The sequence below is a fragment of the Crotalus tigris genome, unplaced genomic scaffold, assembly GCF_016545835.1.
Source record: "Crotalus tigris isolate CLP2741 ecotype Arizona unplaced genomic scaffold, ASM1654583v1 scf7180000021815.149296, whole genome shotgun sequence".
Taxonomy (NCBI): Eukaryota; Metazoa; Chordata; class Lepidosauria; order Squamata; family Viperidae; genus Crotalus; species Crotalus tigris.
This window is the reverse complement of record NW_024098688.1, coordinates 70,848-97,914: the sequence shown is the minus strand read 5'-3', so window position 1 is coordinate 97,914 and position 27,067 is coordinate 70,848. Positions and strand designations below refer to the sequence as shown.

The 27,067-nt window shown below is 44.0% G+C and overlaps 1 protein-coding gene across 6 annotated transcripts in view; it reads left to right on the top strand.

Moving 5' to 3' along the window:
• The window catches only part of LOC120296931 (zinc finger protein 286A-like), a 37,130-nt gene extending 12,621 nt beyond the window's left edge, over positions 1-24,509 (top strand). For 3 of the 6 annotated variants that reach the window (XM_039318989.1, XM_039318991.1, XM_039318990.1), the window contains exons 5-6: positions 8,863-8,986; positions 11,969-14,116. In XM_039318989.1, the coding sequence (XP_039174923.1) occupies positions 8,863-8,986; positions 11,969-13,803 (1,959 nt within the window). In that variant the 3' untranslated portion in view covers positions 13,804-14,116. Of the gene's footprint in view, positions 1-8,862; positions 8,987-11,968; positions 14,117-16,099; positions 16,787-21,908 lie in introns of those variants that run through there. The other 3 variants (XM_039318988.1, XM_039318987.1, XM_039318992.1) reach the window with 3 other exon arrangements.
• Positions 24,510-27,067: the final 2,558 nt, after the last annotated feature.

Sequence of the window (27,067 nt, the reverse complement as noted above, 5' to 3'; positions counted from 1 at the left end):
GGTCACATGACCACCTTTGGATAACGCTGGCTCCCTCAGCCGAGAAACAGATGAGCACCACTCCCTAAAGTCGGAGACGTCTGGACAGGGGAAACCTTCCTTTTTGCCTTTCATATCAGCAATCAGAATAGAGCTGGAAGGGACCTTTAGAGATCTTCTAGTCCAACCCCCTGCTCAAGTGGGACAGAGGGATGCAGGGCCGGGCTGCTCCCCTCCTGCTCTCCACGCATGCGGAATTCAGGAACAGCTGCGAGAGCTGGGCGGGGAGAAGGCTACAAAAGGAGCAGGTTTTGGCGGGAAAGTGCATGAGCAGCATTTGCTGCAGACAGGGAGGGAGGGAGGGACCATGAGCGACCAATGGTGAGTTTCAGCGGCTGCTGCTCCGAGCCCCTCAACCAGCCGGCCACGCAGAGGAGGACGAGGGGTGTCTGGAGCCGCCTCGGCTGCTCGCTGGCCTCAGGCCCCAACGAGGCAGCAGACTTCACACACCGGCTGCCCAGTCTCGTGGGGCAGAGGTGGCGGCGATCCCTGCATCATCAGGCCGGCCGGCACGCAGCTCCAAAAGTGAGGCTGTGCCGCCCATCCTCGCGCTGGTGGGGACGGCAGGGGAAGGCGGGCTCTGGCGCGCGCCTACCCTTCGCCGCTGCCGTCCCACATTGTCCCACGTGCATCCCTGGGACGTGCATGGAAGACAATGCAGAGTGGCAGCGGAGAGGGGTGGGCGTGCACCACAGTCAAGTCACTTTTTTCAGTGCCGTTGTCACTCCGAACGGTCACTAAGCGAACTGCTGTAAGGGAAGGACTACTGTACTTTATCACTTTTTTTCGTTTGGGGGGGGGTCATCAAGTTTTTGACGCCTTGCTATGTGACTGGAAAAGCCAAGTGCTCAGATTGCAGCTGCTTTTCTGCAGGTATGTGTGGAATGGCGTGGAACCCCCAGGTTTTGCAAAGTGAATAGAGGAAGTTGGTTACAGCTTGTTAGGAAAGATAAAGTAGACGACCAAGAGTGCTTTATTGACCATTCTTCATCCAGATTTTATATCGGTTGCATCTGCTAATATCGGCGTTCTGCTTCAGATTTCTCAGTTATTTTCAGTATCTGGCAAAATGAATGAGTACTTTTCCAACACCCTGTAAAATCCAAGACATTGCTTTCATTGTTTAATTCCCCCCTCCTAGATCAGTGGTGGTGAACCTTTTAGAGACCGAGTGCCCAAACTGCAACCCAAAACCCACTTATGCATCCGTGGGGTGCCGGGTGGGTGTGGCCTATTGGGTGGGTGTGGCCCACTGGGTGGGCGTGCCTGAGGTGGTAACAGCAGACTGGGTGAGACTAAAGAGTTCAATCAATCAATTCCAACTTTGCAAGATTTTTTTTTCCCCGTGAGAAGTTAAAATTGACTGATTGAATTTTTTTTTTCCCACACAGCATCGGAGCCTAAAGCGAAAAGGTTTTATAAAACCCAGCTGAAGGCCTAGGACTGGGGCAATGGCGCGCGTGCCCACAGATAGGGCTCTGAGTGCCGCCTCTGGCACCCGCGGCATAGGTTCGCCACCATTGTCCTAGATTGTTGATTCAGGGAATATCCATTTCTTTAGAGTTAACTAATAGCGTTAGTTATTTTTGGTATAAGGATAGATTTGTATGGGGTGCTTCATTTTTTTTTTTTTTAATTTTGTGTTTTTGTAGACTCCAAGTCTTGAACACTCACAAATGAGTGCAGCAAAAAAAGCAAAAACAGATAGTGGAAGATCATTCCAAGAGGCCTGGACAAATTCATTTGGAGTGATTGAACACAATGGGAAAGCGTTATGTGTTCTATGCAACAAAAGTGTTGTGTGTCGCACCTCAAGTGTCAAACGGCACTTGGACACCAACCACAAAAGTGTTGCCGAACTTGGTGCTACTAAAAGAAAAGAGTTTCTTGAGGGGAAATTGAGGAACTATCATTCCCAGTATCCTAGTTTTTCCAACTCTCTTTCCAAAACAAATCGTTTGACAGCTGCCAGTGTTAAAATTCCACTGTGCATAGCTGATGGGGAAATTATCAAAATGGCCATGTTGTCTGGGAGTGATTCTCTTTTTCATGATTTCCCAAACAAAGATGAAATCATTCAACGCATCTCTGAGATGCCACTTAGTAAAAATATTATTAAAGATATGAATCCAGCACATGGAAAGTGACGTTAGTCAGCAGCTCACTGCTGACTTACAAAAGGCAGCTTGTTACTCCATGTGCTTGGACGAAAGCGCTGATATATATAATCATGCAAGGCTAGCAGTAATTTTGCATTATGCTGTTGGTGACATCATGAAAGAAGAGCTGGTAAAACTGGTGTCTTTGCCTGAAAGCACACAAGGAATAGATATCTACAATTCTGTGAAGGTGGCTTTTTTGTCACAAGACATAAGACCAGAAAAAGTGGTTTCATGACTTCCAGTTTTGCGCGGTAGCGGCCAGTCGCGGACTTGCAGATTCTCCGCACCCTTGTGGCTAATTTCGCCCTGCCGGGGGACACTAAATGGGTCTAAGTTGCCCCGGAGAGGCGGCGAAGAAAGAAGGGTACTCCAGCGATTCTGGAATGGTGGCGGATGTTCTGTTCAAATTGGGGAAAGCCTAACCCAGTGATGGCGAACCTTTTAGAGACTGAGTGCCCAACCCCCCCATCGCCCCTGCCCCACACTCTTCCTCGCCTCCCGGGCCACCCACTGCCTCCACGACCTGCTGCAGATCACCCAGGAGGCCCAGCAGCCCCATGGTGGCCACACTCTCTTCCCGCGCCCCGCAGCATTATCTGCACATGATGGGGCGTGAGGGCGGAGTCTTGTCCCCGCTGCCATGTCCTTGGCTGCGCTGCTCCGTGCGGGCTGTGTCCAGGGGCGACTCTCCAGGGGACTGCTGGTCAGGGGGCTGCAGGGTGAGGCGGGGCTGGGGCGACGGCGCATGTGCCCACAGAGAGGGCTCTGAGTGCTGTCTCTGGCATGCGTGCTGTAGATTCACCATCACTGGCCTAACCGGATAGGAGAAAGGCTGGCCGTACTGCATCGACCAGCCCAAGCTACTAGCAACCAAAGTCCAGAAGTACTAACCAGCACAACTGTGAACAGTGTGCTTGAAACTGGGTGAGGAATTCGATCTTCTCTTTTCTATTCTATATTTAATTTCCTGGAAAAGATCCCCAAGAAGCAAAATACCTCTGAAAGGGAAGGAGGGAGATTTCCGCCCCATTTTTATATTAACGGAAGCGGTGAATTAATCTTTTTATGGAGGATCAAAATATGTGGAAGTGAAATAAATATAAAACCTGAAATTTAAAACTTAAATTTGGATAAATCTAAAATTGTTTGAGTGGTTAAGATTCTCATTTTAAAGGTTGTTCATTGTTGATTTTGGAAATGGAAAAGTGTGAGGTGGTTCATATGGAAAAAATAGAATTAAATTTTTAAATGTAATTAATTTTTGAGAAAATCTTAACCAGTAAGAATACCTAGAATTTGGTGGGAGAAACAAATTAAAATAAGGACTGTAACAGGATCCTTGATAAGGCAACCAGAATGATTGGATAGAAAAGAAATATTATATGGATGTGATTATTATTTTTAGGAATATTGGAAAAAATATATTGTTATCAAAACAATAAGAATTGTATTAACTCAAATGTTTGCAAAAGGGGATATTTTGGGAAAAGAGGAAATCAACTAAAACCATTATGTGGATCATGGATTATAGAAATCGATTGTTAGTGATTGTTTTACAAATGTAAACCCGGACAACACACTGTTCACCAATTATTAAGTGATTTATGTTTTTTTAAAAAAATCAATAAAATATATTACAAAAAAAAAGTGATAGGGCACCTTTTATGGTGGGGGCAACATCTGGTTTCATACAGTTCTTTATTAAAGAAACAAAACATCAAGTCATTCAGTTCCATTGTATTATACATCAAGAAGCTCTTTGTGCCAGGGAAAGCAACAAAAAATTTGACAATATCCTCAGAGATGTCACAAAAATGGTGAATTACATCATGGCTCATGCTCTGAATTGTCAACAGTTTCAAGCACTTCTTGAGGTTTGGGCACAGTATAATTGTTTATGTACAATAATGTCTGGTGGCTGAGCAGAGGACGAGTCCGGGAGAGAGTTGTAGCCTGCTTGGATGAAATTAGGCTGTTTATGAACGAATAAGGGCAGGAATATCCACAACTCACTGATACGGCCTGGCTTACTAACCTCATGTTTTTTACAGATTTTACACTACACTGAACAAACAACTACAAGGTGTAGGGAAAACAGCAGAAAGGATGTTTTGTGATATCAAAACATTTGAGAGAAAACTGCAGGTTTTTGAAAGAGACCTTGAAAGTGGGCAGCTGAAATATTTTCCCAATCTAAAAATGCATTTAGAAAATTCTGCAATACTTACAAGCTATCAGGAAATCTACAAGGAATTTTCTAGCATTGTAGCAGCTGCAAACATGAATTTTAGTAATAGATTTTTACAGTTCCGGAAGATGGAGACAACCCTGTGTTTTCTTACTTCTCCAGATAAAGCCACATTTGAAGAACTTGATCTTTCCTGCTTACACTGGTTAGATTTAGGAAATCTGGAAATGGAGCTACTAGAATTTCAAGAAAACTATCTGGAAAAATAAATTCTGTGACCTGCGTGAAACACTAGAAAAGATGGAAGGGATGACAAAGGACAGCACAGTTAGTTCTGAAAACGAAATCCTCAAAAGTGTGGAATTCTCTGCCAAATAATTTTAAGTCAACGAAAGCACTTGGGATTGCTTTCCTTACTTTGTGTGGATCATCTTATGCTTGTGAGCAGCTGTTTTCAGCTTTGAATAATATCAAATCTGACACCAGAAACAGACTAACAGAGGACCTGAGTGCTGCATGTGTTGCTCTCAAACTTACAAGTATGAGCCAAGATTAGACAAATTATCAGCATACATATGACAGCAAAAATCACATTAATTCTTCAAAAGCATGCCAAATGCAAACTTTTGCCTTTCAATAAAAAGTTGTTTATATCATTGAAAGCCCTCCAGCAGCAGCGCTGCAGTGGCACCGGCAGTGTTATGGTTCTGGCTAATGAAACACTTCAAAGAACATCCAGGCATTTATTTTCCTAAAAGTCATTGACTGGTACAAAATGTCGGCACAGGCATAACGGAGGCTTATGCTAAGATCTAAGTTCTCTTCCTTTGAGCAGTTAAATTATCAGCATGTTCCCTCCCTAAATTAGCTGTCATATATCACATTATCCAATTAGTGTGAAGGTCAAAGGTTTCCTTCCTCTTTCTTTCCCGGGCTTTACCCCCACCCCCCTTCTGCTCTATTAACCCCATAAATACCAGACAGTTCTGCATATTGTCAAAGCAAGAATATACATTATTTGCACCGTTGACAGGCAGCATACGGAGTCGGGGGAGCATATAATGCAGACCGCCGGACATTCCTACGCTGTCCCATCTCTTGGGTCAGAGAGCAGGTCGCCACTGGTCATCTCAGCCTCCTTGAGGGTCTTGCTCTTGGCTCGCAAATGGAGCACATTTCCCTCGCACACCTCGGTATCTACCGTGGCCACCAGCCGCTTACGCGTCCCTCCCCATGCGCAACATTGAGGTGGCCATACCCACCCTGGCCCCACCCACCCAGTATGCCGTGTCCACCATGGCCATGCCCACCCAGTGGGCCACGCCCACCTGACACCGGCGATAAATAAGTGGGTTTTGGTTGCAGTTTGGGCACTCGATCTCTAAAAGGTTCGCCATCACTGCTATACCATTTCAGACAAGCGGCTGGCCAGTCTCTTTTTAAAAACCTCCAGGGATGAAGGACCCACAACTTCTGAAGGCAAGCTCTTCCACTGGTTAACTGCCCTCACTGTTAGGAAGTTTCTCCTTAGTTCCAGGTTGCGTCTCTCCTTGATTAGTTTCCATCCATTGTTGCCTTCTGGTGCTTTGGAAAATAATTTGACCCCCTCTTTTTTGTAGCAGGCCCTCAGGTCCTGGAATACTGCTATCATGTCCCCCCTAGACCTTCTTTTCTCTAGACTAGACCAGGGGTAGGCAACCCAAAACACTCAAAGAGCCACTTGGACCCGTTTCCCACCAAAAACAAAACACTGGGAGCCGCAAAACCCTTTTGATATCTAAAATGAAGATAACACTGCATATATCCTTTTTTACCTTTATTATAGGTGTGTGTATGTGTGTGTGTGTATGTGTATGTGTATATGTGTGTGTATACACACACACACACACACAGACACACACACACATATACACATTAAAAATAAAAGTAAAAATATGACTCTTGGGAATATCCATACTATTAAAACAATGATCACCAAGAGAATGCTTTAAGAGAATAAAATTACATACACACACAGGTAAAAAAAGGATATATGCAGTGTTATCTTCATTTTAGATGTCAAAAGGGTCTCTCTCTCCCTCCCTCTCTATCTGCCCTTGGTCTGCCACTCCTCTTCCCCCACTCTCTCTCTCTCCCTCTCTCTCTCTTTCTCTCTCTCTCTTTCTCCCCCCCCTCCTATCTGCTGCTCACCTGGCAAGCTTCAAGCTGTTGTCCAACAACCTCCGGGGTAGGCAACCTCGTCTCTTTTATGACTCATGGACTTCAACTCCCAGAATTCCTGAGTCAGCCTAGCTGGGCTAGCTAGCTCTCTCCTGCCCTTCCTGCTTCCTGCTTCCTTCAGAGACGCAGCAAAGGGAGGAGCTCCGCCCAGAAAGCTTTTCAGCTCCTCGGAGAACACTGTGAGTGCACTCTCTTTTACACATACACACACACACACACACACACACACACACACACACACACACCCAGACACACACACACAGAGAGAGAGAGAGAGAGAGAGAAGCAGGGAAGTGCAATTGCCTCTCTCTGTCTCTGTCTCTCTCTGCAAAGGCAGAGGAGGCTGGGAGCCACAGGGGAAGGCTCAAAGAGCCGCATGCGGCTCCGGAGCCGCAGGTTGCCGACCTGTGGACTAGACAAACCCAAATCCTGTAACCTTTCTTCATATGTTTTAGTCTCCAGGCCTTTAATCGTCTTAGTTGCTGTTCTTCATAAAGGCTTATTCTTGGCTGCCCATCTCTGACTTCATTGAGGTGAAACCAGAGGCCCCCAATTTTTTAGGCACCAGGGACCGGTTCTGTGGGGAGAGGTTTTTCTGCGGACCGGAGGGGGCGTGGTTTCGTGTGCTACCTGCATCCCATGGATGGGGCTTTGTTTGTTTGTGCAGCCCAGTTTCTGGCATGCCGTGGCCCGGTGCCAGTCCACGGAACGGGGGTTGGGGACCTCTGTGTTAAACAGTATAAGTTGTATTTTATCTTTAGCTAAAATTCCAGCTTTCTACTGGCTGGTTTTGTTACTTGGGAATCTATTTCCAGTTGATCTCTGGAGCCCTACTGAAACCTCCTTCAGATAGTGAGCCTAGGATAGTAGTCCTCGACTTGCAACGTACTCGTTTAGTGACCATTCAAAGTTAAACAGTGGCACTGAACAATGTGATTCATGACCATTTTTCTTTTTTCTTTTTGTAATATTTTATTGATTTTCTAATTTTACATTTAAGTATTTAAAAAGAAACATGGCAGGTGAGTTAATCAATAATTCAATAACATACGAAAATCTTTAGTACAGATCTCAAACTACCACATCAAATATTTCCTCTCCTTTTCCCTTAATATCTACTGTCTCATATTTAAACTAATAGAATTCTTACTGTAAGGATAGATAGATAGATAGATAGATAGATAGATAGATAGATAGATAGATAGATAGATAGATAGATAGATAGATAGATAGAGATAGATATCCATTAAGTAAAGATAGCATTGTTACATTTATCAATAAATGTTTAGCTTATACATATCCTAGTTACTTTAACATTCAATCTTTATGAACAATCAATGTCCTGTAGTTAGTTTTTCCCAATTTTTAGTTTCCCGTCAATATTTAAATTTAACATTTTATAGTTTCCAAATTTTTGGTAACCAAAGTTTCCTTTATCACAATTCTTAATAAAGTCTAATATTCAAAATACACATCTTATCTATTTGAGTGTATTCTATTTCCCACCATCTTACATCATCTAGTTAATAATACAATCTTAAATGTGAGCCGGTTGCCAAGCCCCCAAATTGCAATCATTACTACGGAAATGCTACAGCGGTTGTAACTTTAAGGATGGGTGATAAGTCACTTTTTCCTGTGCTGTTGTAATTCTAAACCAGTGATGGCGAACATTTTAGAGACCCAGTGCCCAAAAACTGGCCCCGCTCCTGCCCCGTCCCTACCCTGCCTGCCTGCTGGGCCACTCACCGCCTCCAGGGCCCGCTGCAGATCGCCTAGGCAGCCCAGCAGCGCTATGGTGGCCACACCCTCTCCCCCCCCCGCAGCATCAACTGTGCAATGGGTCGAGGGCAGAGTCTTGTCTACGCTGCCTGGCTGCCATGTCCTTGGCTGTGCTGCTCCGTGTGGCCCACGCTTGGGGGCGACTCTCCTCCAGGGGGGCTGCTGGTGAGGAGGGGCTCACGGGGGGGAGACAAGGCTGGGGCAATGGCACGTGTGCCCACAAAGAGGGCTCCGAGTGCCATAGGTTTGCCACCACTGTTCTAAACCATTGTTAAATGAAAGGACCTAAGTCGAGGACCTCCTGTATTGTTAACATAATAAAGATCCATTCCATCCTTGCTTTAATAAGCAAAAAGGAATTGTTTATAAATAGTTCTGGATTTTACAGTGGGAGTAAAAGTTTTCATGACACCTCTTTCTATTGCAGTAGAATTGGATGGGAAGGGGATGATTGTCTCTTACTTTATGCAGGAGGTCACAGACCCGAAGGAAAGAGATGCTTGCTTGCCAGCAGCCGGGGTGAAGTCGGTCCAGCCTGTTCCTGGAAGGATGGAGGAGGATCTCCAGTTGCAGCAGAGAAACGTTGGCTCTTCAAGTAAGGGGGACTTTGCCATTCAGTCAAATTGGCAAGGGTTAGCCTCTCAACTATTCTGCTCTGTTCTTCCCATCCCTATTCTATTCTATTCTATTCTATCCTATCCTATCCTATCCTATTCTATTCTATTCTACTCTACCCTACTCTACCCTACCCTACCCTACCCTATCTCATCCCATCCCTATTCTACTCTACTCTACTCCACTCCACCCTACCCTACCCTACCCTACCCTACCCTATCCTATCCTATCCTATCCTATCCTATCCTATCCTATCCTATTCCATCCCTTTACTGTTCTACTCTACTCTACCCTACCCTACCCTACCCTATCCTTACCCTATCCTTACCCCATGCCTATTCTATTCCATTCTATTCTACTCTACTCTACCGTACCCTACCCTACCCTATCCTATCCCATCCCTGTTCTATTGTTCTATTCTACTTTACTCTACTCTACCCTACCCTATCCTTATCCCTATTCTATTCCATACCATTTCTATCCTATCCTATCCTATCCTATCCTATCCTATCCTATCCTATCCTATCCTATGCTATTTGTTGTGTTAGGTTAGATTAGATTAGATTGCTGCCCATCTTGTCTAGAAACAAGATTAATCTTAACATTTATTTTTAAATTAATGTTAATATTTATTATTTTAATGTTTTATCTTGTTTTTATTTAATTGCAAGCTGCCTAGAGTCAGCACTGGGTGAGATGGGAAACATATAAATTGATAAATAAATAGCCACATCTTTACTTCCATTTACCTACCTCCAAAAAAAAAGTGAATTGGAGCATTCAGTAAGGAACATATGCATTTTGGAAGAAAGGGATGAGTAGATAATCAGAAGATGTTCCTATTGTCTATTTACTTTCAATAGGAATACTTTTTATTGTTCCTATTGTAAGTAAATAGGAACTTACCTCCTTACTTACCTCCAAAGAGGCAAAAGAGATGTTGCATTGTTTTTACTCATTCGGACTGAAAGATGAAGAAAGTGCTGAGGAAGGAACATAGCAGTACAAAGAATGCTTAAAAATATTTTTCATCTTTATTTGAAATTCATATTTGCATTATTTTATTTATTTATTAAATGTATATATTGCCCAGCTCACAATCCAAAACAACTCTGGGCGGCCTTATTTATTTATTAAATTCACATGCTGCCCAGAGAATATTAAAATATATATATTTTAAATATAAATTAAGTTTATTTTAGCAAATGTATTTACCTTAAAGTGGCTCAGAGTATGTACAGAGAAGCATGGAGGTAGCCATCCTAAAAACATAACTTTATTCAGAAATACAGGCAGGAATGAGGGAGAAATTCAAGATTATCCTGTCTTGATGTTCTTTAGTATTAGACACAATTTAGACTTCTACATCAGGACTTTTCAACCGGTGGTGCACGTACCACCAGTGGTACTTTGGCACCTGGCAGATGGTATACGACTCCTAGACAAGTGTAGCAGGGAGAGGGAATGAGCTGAAGCGCCACTGCACAGGTCTGGGGGAGAGTCAGCTGCAGCTGCAGGGCTGTTAGAGCTTGGCAGAAGCCCCAGGATTGGCACATGTGGCCACATAATGATTAGTGTTTCTGGCTCACCCAGAAGAGAAAAGGAGAAGGAGGGCGGAGAGAGGAGAGGATATAAAACAGTGGTTCTCAACCTGTGGGTCGGGACCCCATTTGGGGTCGAATGACCATTTCACGGGGGTTGCCAAACAATGCAGTCCACCATTTCCCCCCCCCCTTTTCCTTAGCTGTGCTACTCCCTTTTATTCTATTGGCTTTTGAAAGCCAATAGAATAGACTCTCTTGAATAGAGTCTAATTCTATTGGCTTTCAAAAGCCAATAGGAATTGTCCAGGCTGTCTCTGCCCTGCTGAGCCCACCAAAAGTCCCATTCTGCAAAGGGTGCTGCACCAGTTGAGTAGTCCTCGACTTACGACCGGTTGAGTAGTCCTTGACTTACGACCGGTTGGGGGTCGCGGCATTAAAAAGGTTGAGAACCACTGATATAAAAGGAGGAGGTTTTGGCGGGAGAGGGAGATAAAAAAAAGTTGAAGGAGAAAGATAGAGAAGAGGAGAGGCTTTTGTGAGAGAAGGGTGAGGAGAAAGAGGGAGGAGAGGAGAAACTTTTGTGAGAGAAGCAGTCAGGAGAAAAAGGGAGAAGAGGAGAGGTTTCTGTGAGACAAGCAGAAGGATCAAGCAAAGGAGCAAAGGCTGTGGAAAGAGAGGCCAGCAGACAGTCAGGAGAAAGAGAGAAGAGGAGAGGCTTTTGTGACAAAAGCAGTGAGGAGAAAGCCATGGAGGGAAGGCTTTTATGAGAGAAGGGTGAGAAAGAGAAGGAGAGGAGAGGTTTTTGTGAGAGAAGAAGTCAGGAGAAAGCCAGGGAGGAGAGGAGAGGCTTTTGTGAGAGAAGGGTGAGAAAGAGAAGGAAGAGAGGAGAGGTTTTTGTGAGAAAAGGGTGAGGAGAAAGAGGTAGGAGAGGAGAGGCTTTTATTAGTGAGGAGAAGAAGGAGAGGAGAGGTTTTTGTGAGAGAAGAAGTCAGGAGAAAGCCAGGGAGGAGAGGAGAGGCTTTTGTGAGAGAAGGGTGAGAAAGAGAAGGAAGAGAGGAGAGGTTTTTGTGAGAAAAGGGTGAGGAGAAAGAGGTAGGAGAGGAGAGGCTTTTATGAGAGAAGCAGTGAGGAGAAAGCCAGGGAGGAGAGGAGAAGCTTTTGTGAGAGAAGGGTGAGGAGAAAGAAGGAGAAGAGGAGAGGCTTTTGTGGGAGAAACAGTGAGGAAAAGAGGGAGAAGCTTTTGTGAGACAAGCAGAGGGATCAAGCAAAAGAGCAGAGGCTGTTGAAAGAGAGACCAGGAGGCAGTCAGGAAAAAGAGAGAGGAGAGGGAGAAAGGAAGAAGAGCCAACCAGCCACCTGACCAACAAGGTACTGGTGTATATTAATAAATATGGCTAAATTTATCATATATTCATCAGTGCAAAAGGAAAGTGATTCAACAACGGAACCGCCACTGAAGAAATTAAAACCGGCACCAAATCGAAAATACAGTGAAGATTATTTGAAGTTTGGATTTTATTTCATGGAAGAAAACGATCAGCAGATTCCTGTTTGTGTTATCTGCAATCAAGTGTTATCCAAGCATTCCATGAAGCCTTCTTTGCTCCAGAGACATTTTACAACAAAACATAAAGAGCACACCGTAAAGCCAATAGAATTTTTTGTGAAGAAAAGAGACGAATTTATAAAACAACGTGCTACTTCCGTGTTGTCCACAAACATCTCGAAAAAGTGTTTGGAAGCATCTTATGAATTGTCCTTGATAGCAGCTAAACAAAATAAGCCTCATACCATCTTTGAAGAAGTCGTGGTTCCCTCTGCCATTGAAATTGCTTCAATTCTCTTTGATGAAAAAATGGCTGATGCTATTCGTAATATTCCATGTTCTGATAACACCGTCCAAAGACGAATACAAGATATGGCCACAGATGTTATTCAACAAGTGGTGGAAAAGATTACAGCAGCAGAAAAATTTGCATTTCAATTGGACGAAAGCACTGACATCGCTGGTAATGCGCAATTAATTGTTTTTGTGCGTGTTCCTGATTCGGACAATATACTGGAACACATATTATTTTGCCGCCCACTACCTGGCAAAACGACTGGAGAAGAAATATTCACAATGATCGACAATTTTTTCAATAAACATGGAATATTATGGACTTGGTGTGTAGCAATTTGTTCCGATGGTGCAGCAGCTCTTACAGGAAGAGCTTCGGATGTGATAGCACAAGCTAAGACAAGAAACAGTTCCATTGTTTCAAATCATTGCATCTTGCATAGACATGTACTTGCTTCTAAACAGATGAGCCCAGTGTTCCATGAGATTTTGGAGGATGCTACAAAAATAATAAATTGCATCAAAAGCCGGCCATTGAATGGACGTTTATTCCGACAATTATGCAAGGATTTGGATTCTGAGCACAGCACTCTTCTCTTTCATATAGAAGCACGTTGGTTGTCAAAAGGTGAAACATTATCAAGATTATTTGAGCTACGAGATGAAACGCACCAATTCCTGGCAAACATTTCATCACCCCTAGCAGAAAAGTTTGAAAATGTCTCCTGGGTGTCCTGCCTTGCCTATTTGGCTGACATATTTAAAAAGCTAAATGAACTTAATCAGTCACTGCAGGGCCACGGTCATAACGTGTTTGTTATGGAAGACAAAGTTTGTGCCTTCTACAAAAAGATCTCCCTGTGGATAGGCCAAGTACAGAAAGGAAACGTTGCATCATTTCCCAGTGTGTCAGACTTCATTGAACTAAATTCTGCCGCTGACACTGAAGACATTAAAACTGCCATCAAAAATCATTTGGACAACCTGCACACCGAGTTTGCGTTGTATTTTCCATTCGTGTCCAGGGGATGCGATACTGGAATTCATTGGGTTGCATCGCCCTTCATTATGGACAATGTGGTGAACGCTGACCTTTCCTCTCCAGAGCAAGAAGCCCTAATGGAAGTGATATCAAACCGCAGTTTGAAGGAACTTTTCAATGAAAAAACACTGACCGAGTTCTGGAGCCAAGTGGCAAAACGGTACCCGAAAGTGGGGGGGAAAGCTATCGCAGCGTTACTGCCATTTTGCTCCACATACTTGTGCGAGAAGGTGTTTTCCTCACTTAAATGTATAAGAACTAAGGAAAGGAATTGTCTTCAGCTGGAATCTGACTTAGTCCTGTCAGTAAGCACTCTCCAGCCACGAGTGCAAAGAATCATGTCAGAGAAACAGGCACAAGTGTCCCATTAAAAGTGTGTGGTAAGTGGGTGCCCTTTATCACTTTTTTTCCCCTCTTTTTCCTCTGATTATCAAGTTTTTGACACCTTTGCCAATCCCTGGTGGCACTCGAACATTGTCATGGCCTAAAAGTAGTACAATCTGTAAAAAAAGGATCCGCTGTTGCAACACTATGCCGAGCAATATGCTGCAACCTACGATGGCAGAAAAAGGAAAAAAAAATGACACAGGTAGTCCTCAACTTACAACATTCATTTAGACAGCCATTTGACAGCCCTGAAAAAAGTGACTTACGATCTTTTTTTTCACACTTACGACCATTGCAGCCCCCCCCCCAGTCACATGGCCATAATTCAGATGCTTGGCAACTGACTCCTATTTATGTCGGTTGCAGTGTCTCCCAGGGTCACGCGATCCCCTTTTGCGACCTGCTGATGAGCAAAGTCAATGGGAAAAGCCAGATTTAGCAACCTGTCTCACTTAGCAACAGATGTCCTGGGCTCAATTATGGTCATAAGTTGAGGACTACCTGTATATGAGGGCTCTGAATACAACCAGGCCAAAAAAAAAGGATGAATATAACTTGGCTTGTGTGGCATATATACTCGATGGATGAGGAGATGACTTCAAGTATTTTTGCATGTCACCACACTGGTTGTCAGACTTCCTGCACTGCATAGGGCCACACATTGTCCCCCAGTCCACCCACAGTTCCCCAATAAGCGCAGCTGAGCGACTAGTGGTGACTCCTAGCCGGTGGTGCTTCTCGGCAGAGTGCGACTGGAAGTGACGGGATGAGGACCCTGATTAATCCTGACTGAAGTTGGCCAAGCCATTTGGAAAGCCACGCGGGATGAATTTGCGTCCTTCCCCAAACTACAGCAGTGGCTGAACATTGCCGTGGACTCCTTTGGACGCTGTGGGATTTCCCAAATTGTGTCCGAGCAATTGACAGAAAACATGTACGAATTAAAAGCCCTGTCTCATTGTGGCAGGGGATATCTTAAGTACAAAGGACATTGTTTCACAATGCTGATGGCCACGTGTGATGTCCAGTATAAATTTATTATGGTTGATATGGGTGCCCATGGACGAGAGAACAATGGGGGGGGTGTTTTTCAGGAGGGGCACCTTGGCAGAGTCCTGCTCAAAGGCAAACTGGACTTCCCTCCACCTGGTGATCTTCCTGGGACAAACATCAAAATACCGTGCATCATCGTCTGAGGTGCAGACTTTCCGCTGCCTGTGAACCTCATGGAGCCATTCCAAGGTGGGCTTATTAAATTAAACACTTTCACTATACTGGTAGTCCTTAACTTACGACTATTTGCAGTAGTGGCTCAGGTGTAGGACGAGGGTGAAGGTTCGTTCTCCGAGCTTGTGGGTTGGTTTCCGAACGTTTCCTTACCAGGGTAGGGAACCATCTTCATTGACCTACAACCAACCTACGAACCCCTCAGAATCCAGATCAACCGCACAGCCAACCAGAGACCCTCAACCATCCCACGCAATCCCCCCTCCTCCCCCCCCCAGCAGTTCACCTCCCAGTGACCCTGACCTGATATAACCGATCCATCACAAGACCCATCACAAGACTCACTAATGATTCACACCTGACCCATCACAAGACCCTCACTCGACACACCCACACCTGAAGCCCTTATAAACAGAACACTGACACCGACATCCCCTAAACTCCGCAGAAGATGTTACCTAGACTGCTGACGAAACTTTTGGAAACCAAACCCCACAACCTCAGAGAACAGACGTTCACCCTCTCACAACAGCCATTTGTTTAGGGACCGTTTAACATTACAGTGGCACTGAAAAAAGTGACCGTTTTCATGGTCGCGTGATCAAAACTTGGACTCTTAGTAACCGTCTCATATGTCACGGTTGCTCGGATGTTCTTGCTTTGACATATTTACGATGGCTGCAGCGTCCCGGGGTCACGCAATCACATTTGTGACCTTCTGACAAGCCAAGTCAATGGGACAAGCCAGGTTCACTTTACAACCGTGGTACTAACTTAACAACTGCAGGGATTCACTTAACAACTGTGGCAAAAAGGTCATAAAACGGGGCAAAGCTCACTTAACAACAGTCTTGCTTAGAAACTTTGGGTTCAATTGTGGTCGTAAGTCCAGGATTACCTGTATTTACCTTTATGTTTAAGCCAACTTTTTTCCTTTCCTTTTATTTTTTTTTGAATGCTGATACCACAATTGAGGACTGTCGTTGCTGAAATGATCCCTTCGCCTAAATACTTTGAGTAATAATATTGTGCATTTTTTCCCCTCTTCTGCAGATTCCAGTCTTGAGAGAGGCGGTCTCACTTGTATAACTCCTGTCACTCAAGAGGAAGACGGATCATAGAGCCATAGTCCCCAATCCCCGGGCCGTGGACCAGCAGCAGGCCGCGGCATGCTAAAAATGGGGCCACACCAACAAGCGAAGCCCTCATCCGGGGGATGCAGGCAGCACGCACAACCACGCACCCACCGGTCCACGGAAAAACCTCTCTCCACGGAACCGGTCCCTGGTGGCTGGGGTTGGGGGCCGCTGTCACAGAGAACTCTTTTGGAATTCTGGCTGCAAGATGGCAGATCCTTGAGCAGCCCGTACACTTTTTTCCAGTTCTGATGTGGTCAAGACATGTGTTGCTCTTCACAATTACCTCATCAGTATTGATGCCACCCACACGGACAGCAAAATGTGTGCCACCAAATTTTGTAGACACTGTTTCAGTATCTGGTGGGATGCAGGAGGGAGAATGGAGGAGGCAGGTGGGCTTGTCGGTCCTGACATCTGTCAGTCACCAGAGCATCACATTCCGCTTCAGGAATCTGCAGGGACCTGATGAGTTTTTCCAGACTCCAGCAGCGAAAGTTGCCCTGCCAGGATGCAGTCTTGTAAATGTAGCAGAGAATAGACATGGCCTAAACTATGCACCCACAAAACTTAAATATCATTGTCAATAAATTTTCTAACAGAAGCACCTTGGTCAGTGTTTTCTCTTGAATATAAACCAAGCTTTGCTGTATGTTTTTCTACATGTAAAGGTGCTAGAGATTTTTTTAAAAAAACAAACCACAAATCAGAAATCTATATCAGGTAATTTAAATAATAGCTGTAACAACAAAGTAATGCTGAATAAAACTAACTAAGTTCTAACCCACATTCCTTTTCATAGGAAAGAACTTCACAAATACCTTATCATAAATCAGTGGTTCTCAACCTTTCTAATGCCGCGACCCCATAATACAGTTTCTCATGTTGTGGTGACCCCCAACCACTTATACATCACCGGGTGCCAGGGGCGTGGCCAAAGAAAAGGGGGGAAAAAATGGTGGACTGCGTTGTTTGGTGACCTCCGTGAAATGGTCGTTCAACCCCAAATGGGGTCCCGACCCACAGGTTGAGAACCACTGTCATAGATGGACAGTAATTTATTTTAGTCTTCATTTGGTACTATTGTATTACTTTATTGTGTTGCATGTATGCTGGAGACAAATTCCCTGTGTGTGTCTACGTACACTTGGCCAATAAAGTATTCTATTCAATGTTAGAATAGAATATTTTATTGGCTAAGTGTGAGCAGACACACAGTGAATTTGTTTCCGGCGCACAAGCTATCAGCGTACATGCAAAACAATAAATTAATAATAATCATAATAATAAGGCAATAATAGTAATAATGATATCAATAGGAGAAGAAAGTGGAACAGATGAGAAGGATAAAAGTAATACAGCCATGCCTCATAGGTAAATATACAAGACAAGATTCATTTTTGTCATTTTTTTTCCTGCAGGCATAACGGCACACATTAAAAAATGTGTTGAGTTTGAGTTGCTTGCTCTCAAAAGTGTACACATACATAACACACATTTAAAACATACTATATACAACATAGACCTACACCCTTACGTATAAGTAACATAAATATTAATATTAAATATATTAATCACTGTCCATCTTGAATACATAACGGAAGGAGGAAGCTTTAGAGTTCACAAGGTTAATACTGTACTTAAACACAAGACAGAACTCAATCACAAGAGAGCTGGAAGGGACCTTGGAGATCTTCTAGTCTACCCCCCTGCTCAAGCAAGAGACCATATACCATTTCAGACAAGTGACTGTCCAGTTTCTTCTTTAAAACCTCCAGGGATGAAACACCCACAGCTTCTGAAGGCAAAGCTGTTCCACTGGTTAATTGTCCTCACTGTTAGGACGTTTCTCCTTAGTTCCAGGTTGTTTCTTCTTGATTAGTTAATAATAATAGAGTTGGAAGGGACCTTTGAGGTCTTCTAGTCCGACCCCCTGCTCAGGAAGGAAAACCCTACACAGGGGTGTCAAACTTGCAATGTCATGTGATGTGACGTATTGTGACTTTCCCCATTGCTGGAGCTGGGGTAGGTGTAGTTTGGGCGTGACACATCCGGCCTGTAGGCCAGCAGTTTGACACCCCTGCCCAGTACTATTTCAGACAAATGGCTGTCCAGTCTCGTCTTCAAAACGTCCAGTGTTGGAGCATTCACCACTTCTGGTGGCAGGTTGTTCCACTGGTTAATTGTTCTAACTGTCAGGAAATTAGTTAGTCCTTAGTTCTAGGTTGCTTCTCTCTTCGGTTAGTTTCCATCCGTTGCTTCTTGTCCTGCCTTCAGGCACTTTGGAGAATAGCTTGACTCCCTCTTCTTTGTGGCAGCCCTTGAGATATTGGAATGCCGCTGTCATGTCACCCCTCATCCTTCTTTTCGCTAGACGAGCCAAACCCAAATTCTGCAACTGTTCATACATTTTAGTCTTTTAGGCCTTTGATCATCTTAGTTCAGTGGTTCTCAACCTGTGGGTCGGGACCCCATTTGGGGTCGAACAACCATTTCACGGGGCTCGCCAAACAACACAGTCCAACATTTTTTCCCCTTTTCCTTAGCTATGCTACTCCCTTTTATTCTATTGGCTTTTGAAAGCCAATAGAATAGACTCTCTTGAATAGAGTCTAGTTCTATTGGCTTTCAAAAGCCAGTAGGAATTGTCCAGGCTGTCTCTGCCCTGCTGAGCCCGCCAAAAGTCCCATTCTGCAAACGGTGCTGCACCAGTTGAGTAGTCCTCGACTTACGACCGGTTGAGTAGTCCTCGACTTACGACCGGTTTGGAGTCGCGGCATTAAAAAGGTTGAGAACCACTGTGTTAGTTGCTCTTCTTCACAAAGGCTTATCCTTGGCTGCCCATCTCTGACTTCATTGAGGTTAAACAGTATATGTTCTATTTTATCCTTAGCTATAATTCTAGCTTTTTGATGGTTGGTTTGGTTACTTGGGAATCGATTTCCAGTTGATCTTTGGAGTGCTGCTGAAATCTCCCTTTTGCATAGTGAGCCCAGGGTAGTACTCTGCATTATATGTTCTCAACTTACTACTTATTTAGTGACCATTCACAGTTACAGTGGCACTGAAAAATGTGATTCATGACCGTTTTTCACACTTACAACCATTGTAGCATCCCTGTGGTCATGTGATTTGGATGCTGGGCCAGTGGCGTGTATTTATGACGGCTGCAGCGTCCCGAGGTCACTTTTGCAACCTTCTGACAAGCAAAATCAATGAAGCCAGATTCGCTTAACACCTGTGTTAACCAACATCTGCAGTGATTCACTTAACAACGGTGGGAAGAAAGGTCATAAAACGGGTCAGAAATGACAACTATTGCTTAGCAATGACAATATAGTAGGAAGGGACCTTGGAGTCCTCTAGTCCAGCCTGCCGCTCATGTAGGAGATTTTAAATACCATTTCAGACAGGTGGTTATCCAGTCTCTTCTTAAAAGATTCCAGTGATGAAGCACCCACAACTTCTGACTGCAAGTTGTTCCACTGGTTAATTGTCCTCCCTGTTAGGAAGTTTCTCCTTAATTCCAGATTGCTTCTCTCCTCGATTAGTTTCCATCCATTGTTTCTCGTCCAGCCTTCAGATGCTTTGGAAAATAGGTTGACCCCCTCCTCTTTGTGGCAACCTCTCAAATACTGGAACACCGCTATCATGTCACCCCTAGTCTTTCTTTTCTCTAGACTGTACAAAAGTCTGTAGACCAGGGGTGTCAAACTGCTGGCCCACAGGCCAGTTGCATCGTACGGAGGCCGCGCCCACCCCAGCTCCAGCAGTGGGGAAAAAAGTTGCAATACGTCACGACATGTCAGGTGACGCAGCGAGCTTAACACCCATGCTGTAGACAAATCCTACAATCATTCTTCATATGTTTTAGTCTGCAGTGTCTTGAATCACCCTAGTTGCTCCTTTTTGCACTTTTTCCAAAATCGCAGCATCTTTTAAACTGGATGCAGTATTCCAGGTGTGGCCTTACTAAGGCTTTATAAACGGTACTAATATTTTATGTGACTGTGGGAATCAGGTGTTCAGCAGAGTGATGGCATGAAGGAAAAAATGTCCCTGTGCCTAGTTGTTTTGGCATGCAATGCTCTTATAGTGGGGTCCTGAGGGGAGGAGTTGAAACAGTTTTATGTCTAGGATATGAGTGAGGGTTCTGTAGATATTTTCTCAGCCCTCTTTCGGGCTTGTGTAGTATATAGGTCCCCAATGGAAGGCAGGCTGGTAGCAATTGTTTTTTTCTGCAGCCCTAACTATCCTTTGAAGTCTGCAGCTGTCCTGTTTGGTTGCTGTACCACAGTTACAAAAGTACAACATAGAGAGGTAAAAAAGTGTACAAAGCGTAATCATTTCAAACCATCCGAACAAAATGAATGAAAACTCAGTACAAAAACATTCACGCAAAATGGATTTTTTCCAACAGTAAAAATGAAACACTTTGGAATTGTCGCAAATATTGGGAGTGTGCAACAGTGAAGAGTTGGCGTTTTGTTGCTTCTACGCGTTCTGATGGAAGTTGCCACAAAGAGACTGCGACAACCAGTGCCAAAGTTGGCTATTTGTCATTGCGACGATTGTTAGTGGAGCTCATTCCAGTTTGAAGCTGCTCCTGGTGCAGAGAGGACAATAGCATCCAGTACCTCATCCCTTCCTATCTCCTTCCTCCTCTTTCTTAACTGGAGGATGTGTGGATGACACAGCGGCTAAACTGGTTGAGCCCCCATTATCACTGCTGCATGGTGGGAAGACACTTGAGTCCCTGGGTGTGAGGTGTGGTACGGATGAAATGTCCTCCTTTTTCAGTCCAAGGAATTTTGCTCCACAGGACTTGGAGTGACATCCTCAGGCTGAAATGTTATAGTTTGTGTAAATGATCATCCAAGCAGACAGACGCATGTTTACGGACATAACCCCTTTAAACACGCCAATGTAAACCGCAAACAAATAAATAAAATTTACTTGGCCACTTCCTCCAAAGTTTTTCCAATTTCCCTCCATAAATAGGCTGTTAGCTCCTGGTTTTTGTAGCATTGATCCATTACCTCATACAAATGTTTACATCACCTCTCTTCATCAGCAAATCTCCCACAGCCTCCATTTTGTTGTTTGAATGTGCCTTGCCTTCCTGCCACCTCCCAACAGGAAATCGGACCAACCAATCAGCATGTAAGACAGGCATTCCCACCTCACAGCGTACTTGAGACTTGGGAAGTGTGTGTGTTTGTGTGTGTCAGTCCATCTGCAATTATTTGCAATCTTCTGCTTACCCATCAACCCCTTCACAGCGCAGATATGCCTTGATACCTACGGACAGTTGCAGACAAAGTCTAAATTAAGCGTGAAAAGGAAGCAAGGGGCAATGCAGCCAGGCTTTCAAGAATCTATCATTATAACTTAGATCAGTATTTCTCAACCGTGGTAACTTTAAACATGTGCTGGCTGGGGAATTCTGGGAGTTGAAGTCCACCCAGCTTTAAAGTTGCCCAGGTTGAGACACTCTGATTTAAATCAATAAAATAGGATTGCGGTATTTCTTCGGGCCTGTTACCTTAACCGGATCTGCCTCAAAAGGCTAAGATGTTTTTTGTTCTTATTAGTAAGGAGGATCTTTAATATAATCGTTGAGTCAAAAAGACAGGCATTGGAAGGAAAAACCATTCAGAAGGAGATTAGAAACATCTTGGAGGCAAGTTATCTCACTATTAACATTTCTTTCTCTTCCTCTATAGAAAGCCGACTAGGAACAGAGATTAAAGTGGAGAATTCTGAGAATCAAGGAAAGGAACCGGAGTCAACATGCAGGAGAGACCAACAGTTTAGTTCTGGGAATCTGCCAATAAAAATAGAAATGGAAGCAAAAGGTTACAAGTCAAGAGAGCAGCAGCAGAAGAAGCCCATCCATACTTCGCTTCAACAGGAATTTACTACTGCTATTACTGAAAAGGCCACTATGTCCAAACAGAATAATGTGCCCTTATTTTCTCACTATGATAGAAGATACCACTATCAAGTGGAACTGAATGCAGCACCTTCTATGGAGAAATTGGAGCGATGTCCGCAAAGGTTTAAGGACAGCTATCAGCATACTTCAAATGTGAATCAAGAGGAGAATCATATCATAAGTGAACGAAGGGTTGAAATCTCTGAGAATGGAACAGAGAATAACTTGAACCATCTCGGAGAAACACCCAACAGTTCTCCTGAATATGGGAAAACCTTTACTAACACAAACTCACTAAGCAGATTTCTGATGTGCACTGCTGAAGAGGAATGGTATGAGTGTTCCCACTGTGGGAAGGGCTTCAACAAGGCGAAATACTGGAAGCAGCACCAGAAAATTCACACCGGGGAGAAGCCGTACAAATGCCTACAGTGTGGGAAGTGCTTCAATCAGTCGGGAAATCTGAAGACCCACCAAAGGATTCACACTGGGGAGAGACCCTACAAATGTTCCCAGTGTGGGAAATGCTTCAGTCACACCAACTGCTTGAAGATGCACCAGAGGATTCACACTGGGGAGACCTACAAATGTACTCAGTGTGGGAAATGTTTCAGAGAGACGGGAATCCTGAAGAGGCATCTAAGGACTCACACTGGAGAACGACCATACACGTGTTCCCAGTGTGGAAAATGTTTCAGCCTGGCAGGAATCCTAAAGAGACATCAAAGGACCCACACTGGGGAAAGACCCTACAAATGTTCTCAGTGCGGGAAGGGCTTCAATCGATTGGGAACGCTGAAGAAACACCAGCGAATTCACACAGGAGAGAAGCCATACAAGTGTTCTCACTGCCAGAAATGCTTCAACGAGAGAGGAAATCTGAAGAGGCATCAGAGAATCCATGCTAGAGAGAACCTTAATATCATTCAAGAATTCATACTCGAAAATGACCATATCAATGTTATCAAAGTGGGGAAAGCTTCTATGGGGCAAGAACTTTGAAGTAACGTAAAAAAAAAATCTCACACTTGTGGAACACCTGACGAAAGTTCTCAAAAAACAAGGTCTAGGAGAGGACTTGAAGAATGTCCAAAGATTTCCATTTCCTTATATTTGCAAGGAATACTCTTGGCAATACTCACAATGACTTGTTCCCTTACATTCCAGATTGTTAAGTAGGAGAACGAATGTAAGGAAGTAGATTCCAGATAAATGCCAGGGAACTTCAAACCATTCATCAGGAATAAGAAAGCTTGTGAGGTTGGACCGGTTACGCTGGACACCGTTTCCCCAAATGTGTTCAAACAGGGTCTGGGAAGATATTTCTCATGGATGTTTTGATAAGGATTCCTGTGGATAAGTGTGTTTAGATTGGATGATCTAAAAGCCTCTTCCTGACACTTTGTTCTGTATTAAATGTCTATGGAGATTCTCAATCGTTCAGGTCATGGCTATCCCAAAAGTGCTTTTCCAAACAGGACTTTCTTGTTGTGTTTTATTTTTTTGAAAACATTTCACTTTTGATCCAAGAAGCTTCTTCGGTTCTGAAAAAGCTGCTTGGATGACAATCGAAAAGTTTTTTTAAAGAAAAAAAAACAATCAAGTCCTGTTGCCTTTTGAAAGAGCACCTTTGGTGACGTTCCATATTAAAGTTCTCAGTGAGGTAAAATCTTCAACCTGACAGAAATTCTGAAGAGGCATCAGACAACCTTTACTTAACAGAGAGGATTCAAGTGTTCTCAGCCTGAGTACACCCATATGGTACAAAATTCATATAAGAGAATCTATAGTAGCTCACATATTAATGAAAAAAAATTTAAGGGAGAATACTAATTAGAGAATCCACATAGGAACAGCACAACCCCTCAGAGTCTCTGGTTTGGGAATGATGGCGTGGAAGGGCATGTCCAGTGAAAAGCATGCTGTAATGCTGAGTTAGAAAAAATAAAAACGAAACGTATCCACACAGTTTTGATAAAAGCTACAGAGAAGTCCTGGGTTGTCCGGGCTTTTCCAAATGAAATTAAAAAGTTTTGTTCCTCCCCGCAATTGCTCTTTTGCTAGAGTTGTAAAACGGGGTCAAACATTTAATGCTGTCCATCAAAACCTATGATGTGAGAGAGGATGCGTGAGACGGTGTGGGTTTTGTCATTTTGTGTTTCATTTTTCCTATGTTCCCCATGAATCAGTTTCGTGCTTGCTCTTGGGTGAGAAAAACTCTTGTGACTTCTTGCGATTCCTTGTTATTTATTCACCTTGATGCTTTTGAAGGCCAAAGGAGTGTTAAGCTAACAAAGAATTAAGCAATTTCCAGTAAGCCACATGGCCTCTCGTGACAACATATTTTAGTACAGTGATGGCGAACCTTTTAGACACCGAGTGCCCCAAAACCGCCCCACCCCTGCCCCGCCCACCCCATCCTGTTCCCTGCCCCGCCCACCCACAGTGTCACCTACCGCCCACTGCAGCAGATCGCCCAGGCAGCCCTGCAGCACCATGGCGGCCATGCCCTCCGCCTACACCCCGCATCATCATCTGTGGCAACAGGACATGAAGGTGGAGTCTTGTCTCTGCTGCCCGGTTGCCATGTCCTTGGCTGCTCTGTTCTGTGCAGGCCGCGCCTGGGGGCGACTCTCCTCTGGGGCTGCTGGTGAGGGGGCCACAGGGGGAGGCAGGGCTGGGGTGACGGCACGTGTGCCCACAAAGAGGGCTCTGAGTGCCGCCTCTGGCACACGTGCCATAAGTTCGCCACCACTGTTATAGTAGATTCCCGATCAGACTTTACAAAGCTTTCGCCGCCCTCGAACCCTGTGTAGGAACTGCCACCTGCATAGCCTCTAAATGGCAGAAAAATTGTGCTTTTCTAGAATTGTTGAACTGGAGGAATGCACAGTTCATGGGGAGATGATATTGGTCTAATAACTTTTCTTGACAGTGAATACAGCTAGTCCTCAAGTTACAAGCGAAATTGAGCCTCGCAGTTACAGTTGTGAAGTCGTGATGGTCGTAAAGTGGAACCTAAATTTACCACCTCTGTTGCAGCAGTCATTAAGCCAATGCTGCAGTCATTAAGCAAACCCATTATTTGCAATGAGCTGGTTTTTGGAAGCAAATGCCAGTTTCCAGCAAACCATTATTAATTCCAGTCACCTGATCACAGGGCACAGCAAACAGTGGTAAATGTGAGGCAATTGTCAAGCACACAATGTGGTCTTGTGACCACAGGGGTGGCAGACATGGGAATTTCAAACCTGCTGGTGAGTAGCTTTTGGGGAACTCATCATAACTTTGGCTGCTAAATGATTGGCGGTAAGTGGAGAACTACCTGTAATTCTTTAAAAATGATCTGTACAGCTGCAGCCTCCTCCGTCTGAGGACAATGATGCTTTTTATCTGCTGCTGGACAGATAAAAATCAACTGGGGACTGGGGACTGGGCAGGTAAAAATCAACCGACATAAACAAATGTAATTTCTGCTCACTGGCTGTAGAATTCCATTTTTCCATGATTGCGTAGTGCACAACTGTTTCAAGATAGCATATGCAGACATGAGCACTTTGTTTGCCAAAAGTTGTGTTCCTGTTAGAACATGTTCTCTTTTGTGTATCCAATGTGTCTGGAGCTTTTGGAATGAAGATAATTCACTGTACCGGTGACTTTGGTGTCTAGAATTGATCCTAATTATGATTGTTGACTGAATCTTTCCTATTGAAGTGTCCAAACATTTGTGCTTTTTGTAGAATTTGAATTCATCAATGCCCGTATTCCATGATAGTCCTTATATCTCTAATCCAGTGTTTCTTACCGTCAGCCATTTTAAGATATGTGGACTCCAACTCCCAGAATTCCTCAGCCAGCTGGGAGCTGAAGTCCACATATCTTAAAAGTTGCTATGGTCACGAAATACTCCACTAACAGAATTTCTGCCTGGATTATTATAATACTTAAAATTCGCTGCAGCCAACCACATCTTGTGCTGAGTATGAGACTGCTGTGTAAATGTTATTGTCATTTCTAGGTGGTCTTGATCTTATCAAAATAGTTGCAGCTGCTGTCCTCTTGGCAAGATGTTGTGTGATTGTATGGTGTGGAGGGATTAAATCAAATGACAGAATTGCTATTCAGGTGAAGAGATTTATTTACAAGACAATAAATGAATTTATTTACACTGAGCTCATTCCACTTTTTATTTACATATCAAAAGCTTGCCTTTGTTTAATTGGGAGTAACCCCTCAATTTTTTGTTTAAGCATCAGCTTTTTAAATGATTGGGCTCACAGAGCATATTCCAGGGATGGGCAACTATGGCGACTTTACGACCTGTGGACTTCAACTCCCAGAATTCCTGAGCCAGCATGGCTCATGATGAGCATGGCTGGCTGAGGAATTCTGGGAGTTGAAGTCCACAGGTCGTAAAATTGCCATAGTTGCCCACCCTGGCATACTCAGCCAAGTTAGTCAAACACCCAGTGACTAACTACAGGTAGTCCTCGACTTACAACGGTCCGTTTAGTGATCGTTCAAAGTTAAAACATCACTGGAAAAAGTGACTTATGGCCGTTTTTCACACTTACGACCATTGAAGCGTCCCCATGGTTACCTGATACAAATTCAAATGCTTGGCAATTGACTCACCTTTATGACAGTTGCAGTGTCCCAGGGATCATGTGATCCCCTTTTGCAATCTGACATGCAAAGTCAATGGGGGGGAAGCCAGATTCACTTAACAACCGGGTTACTAACTTAACAACTGAAGTGATTCACTTAACAACAGTGGCAAGGGAGGTCGCAAAATTGGGCAAAATCTGCTTAACAAATGTTTCACTTAGCAACAGAAATTTTGAGCTCAAATGTGGTCGTAAGTTGAGGACTACCTGTGTATTTGCACAGTAAATACGGAATTAGCAAAATGGATTACTTCAAATGTTGGTTAGATTTTTTTATGTA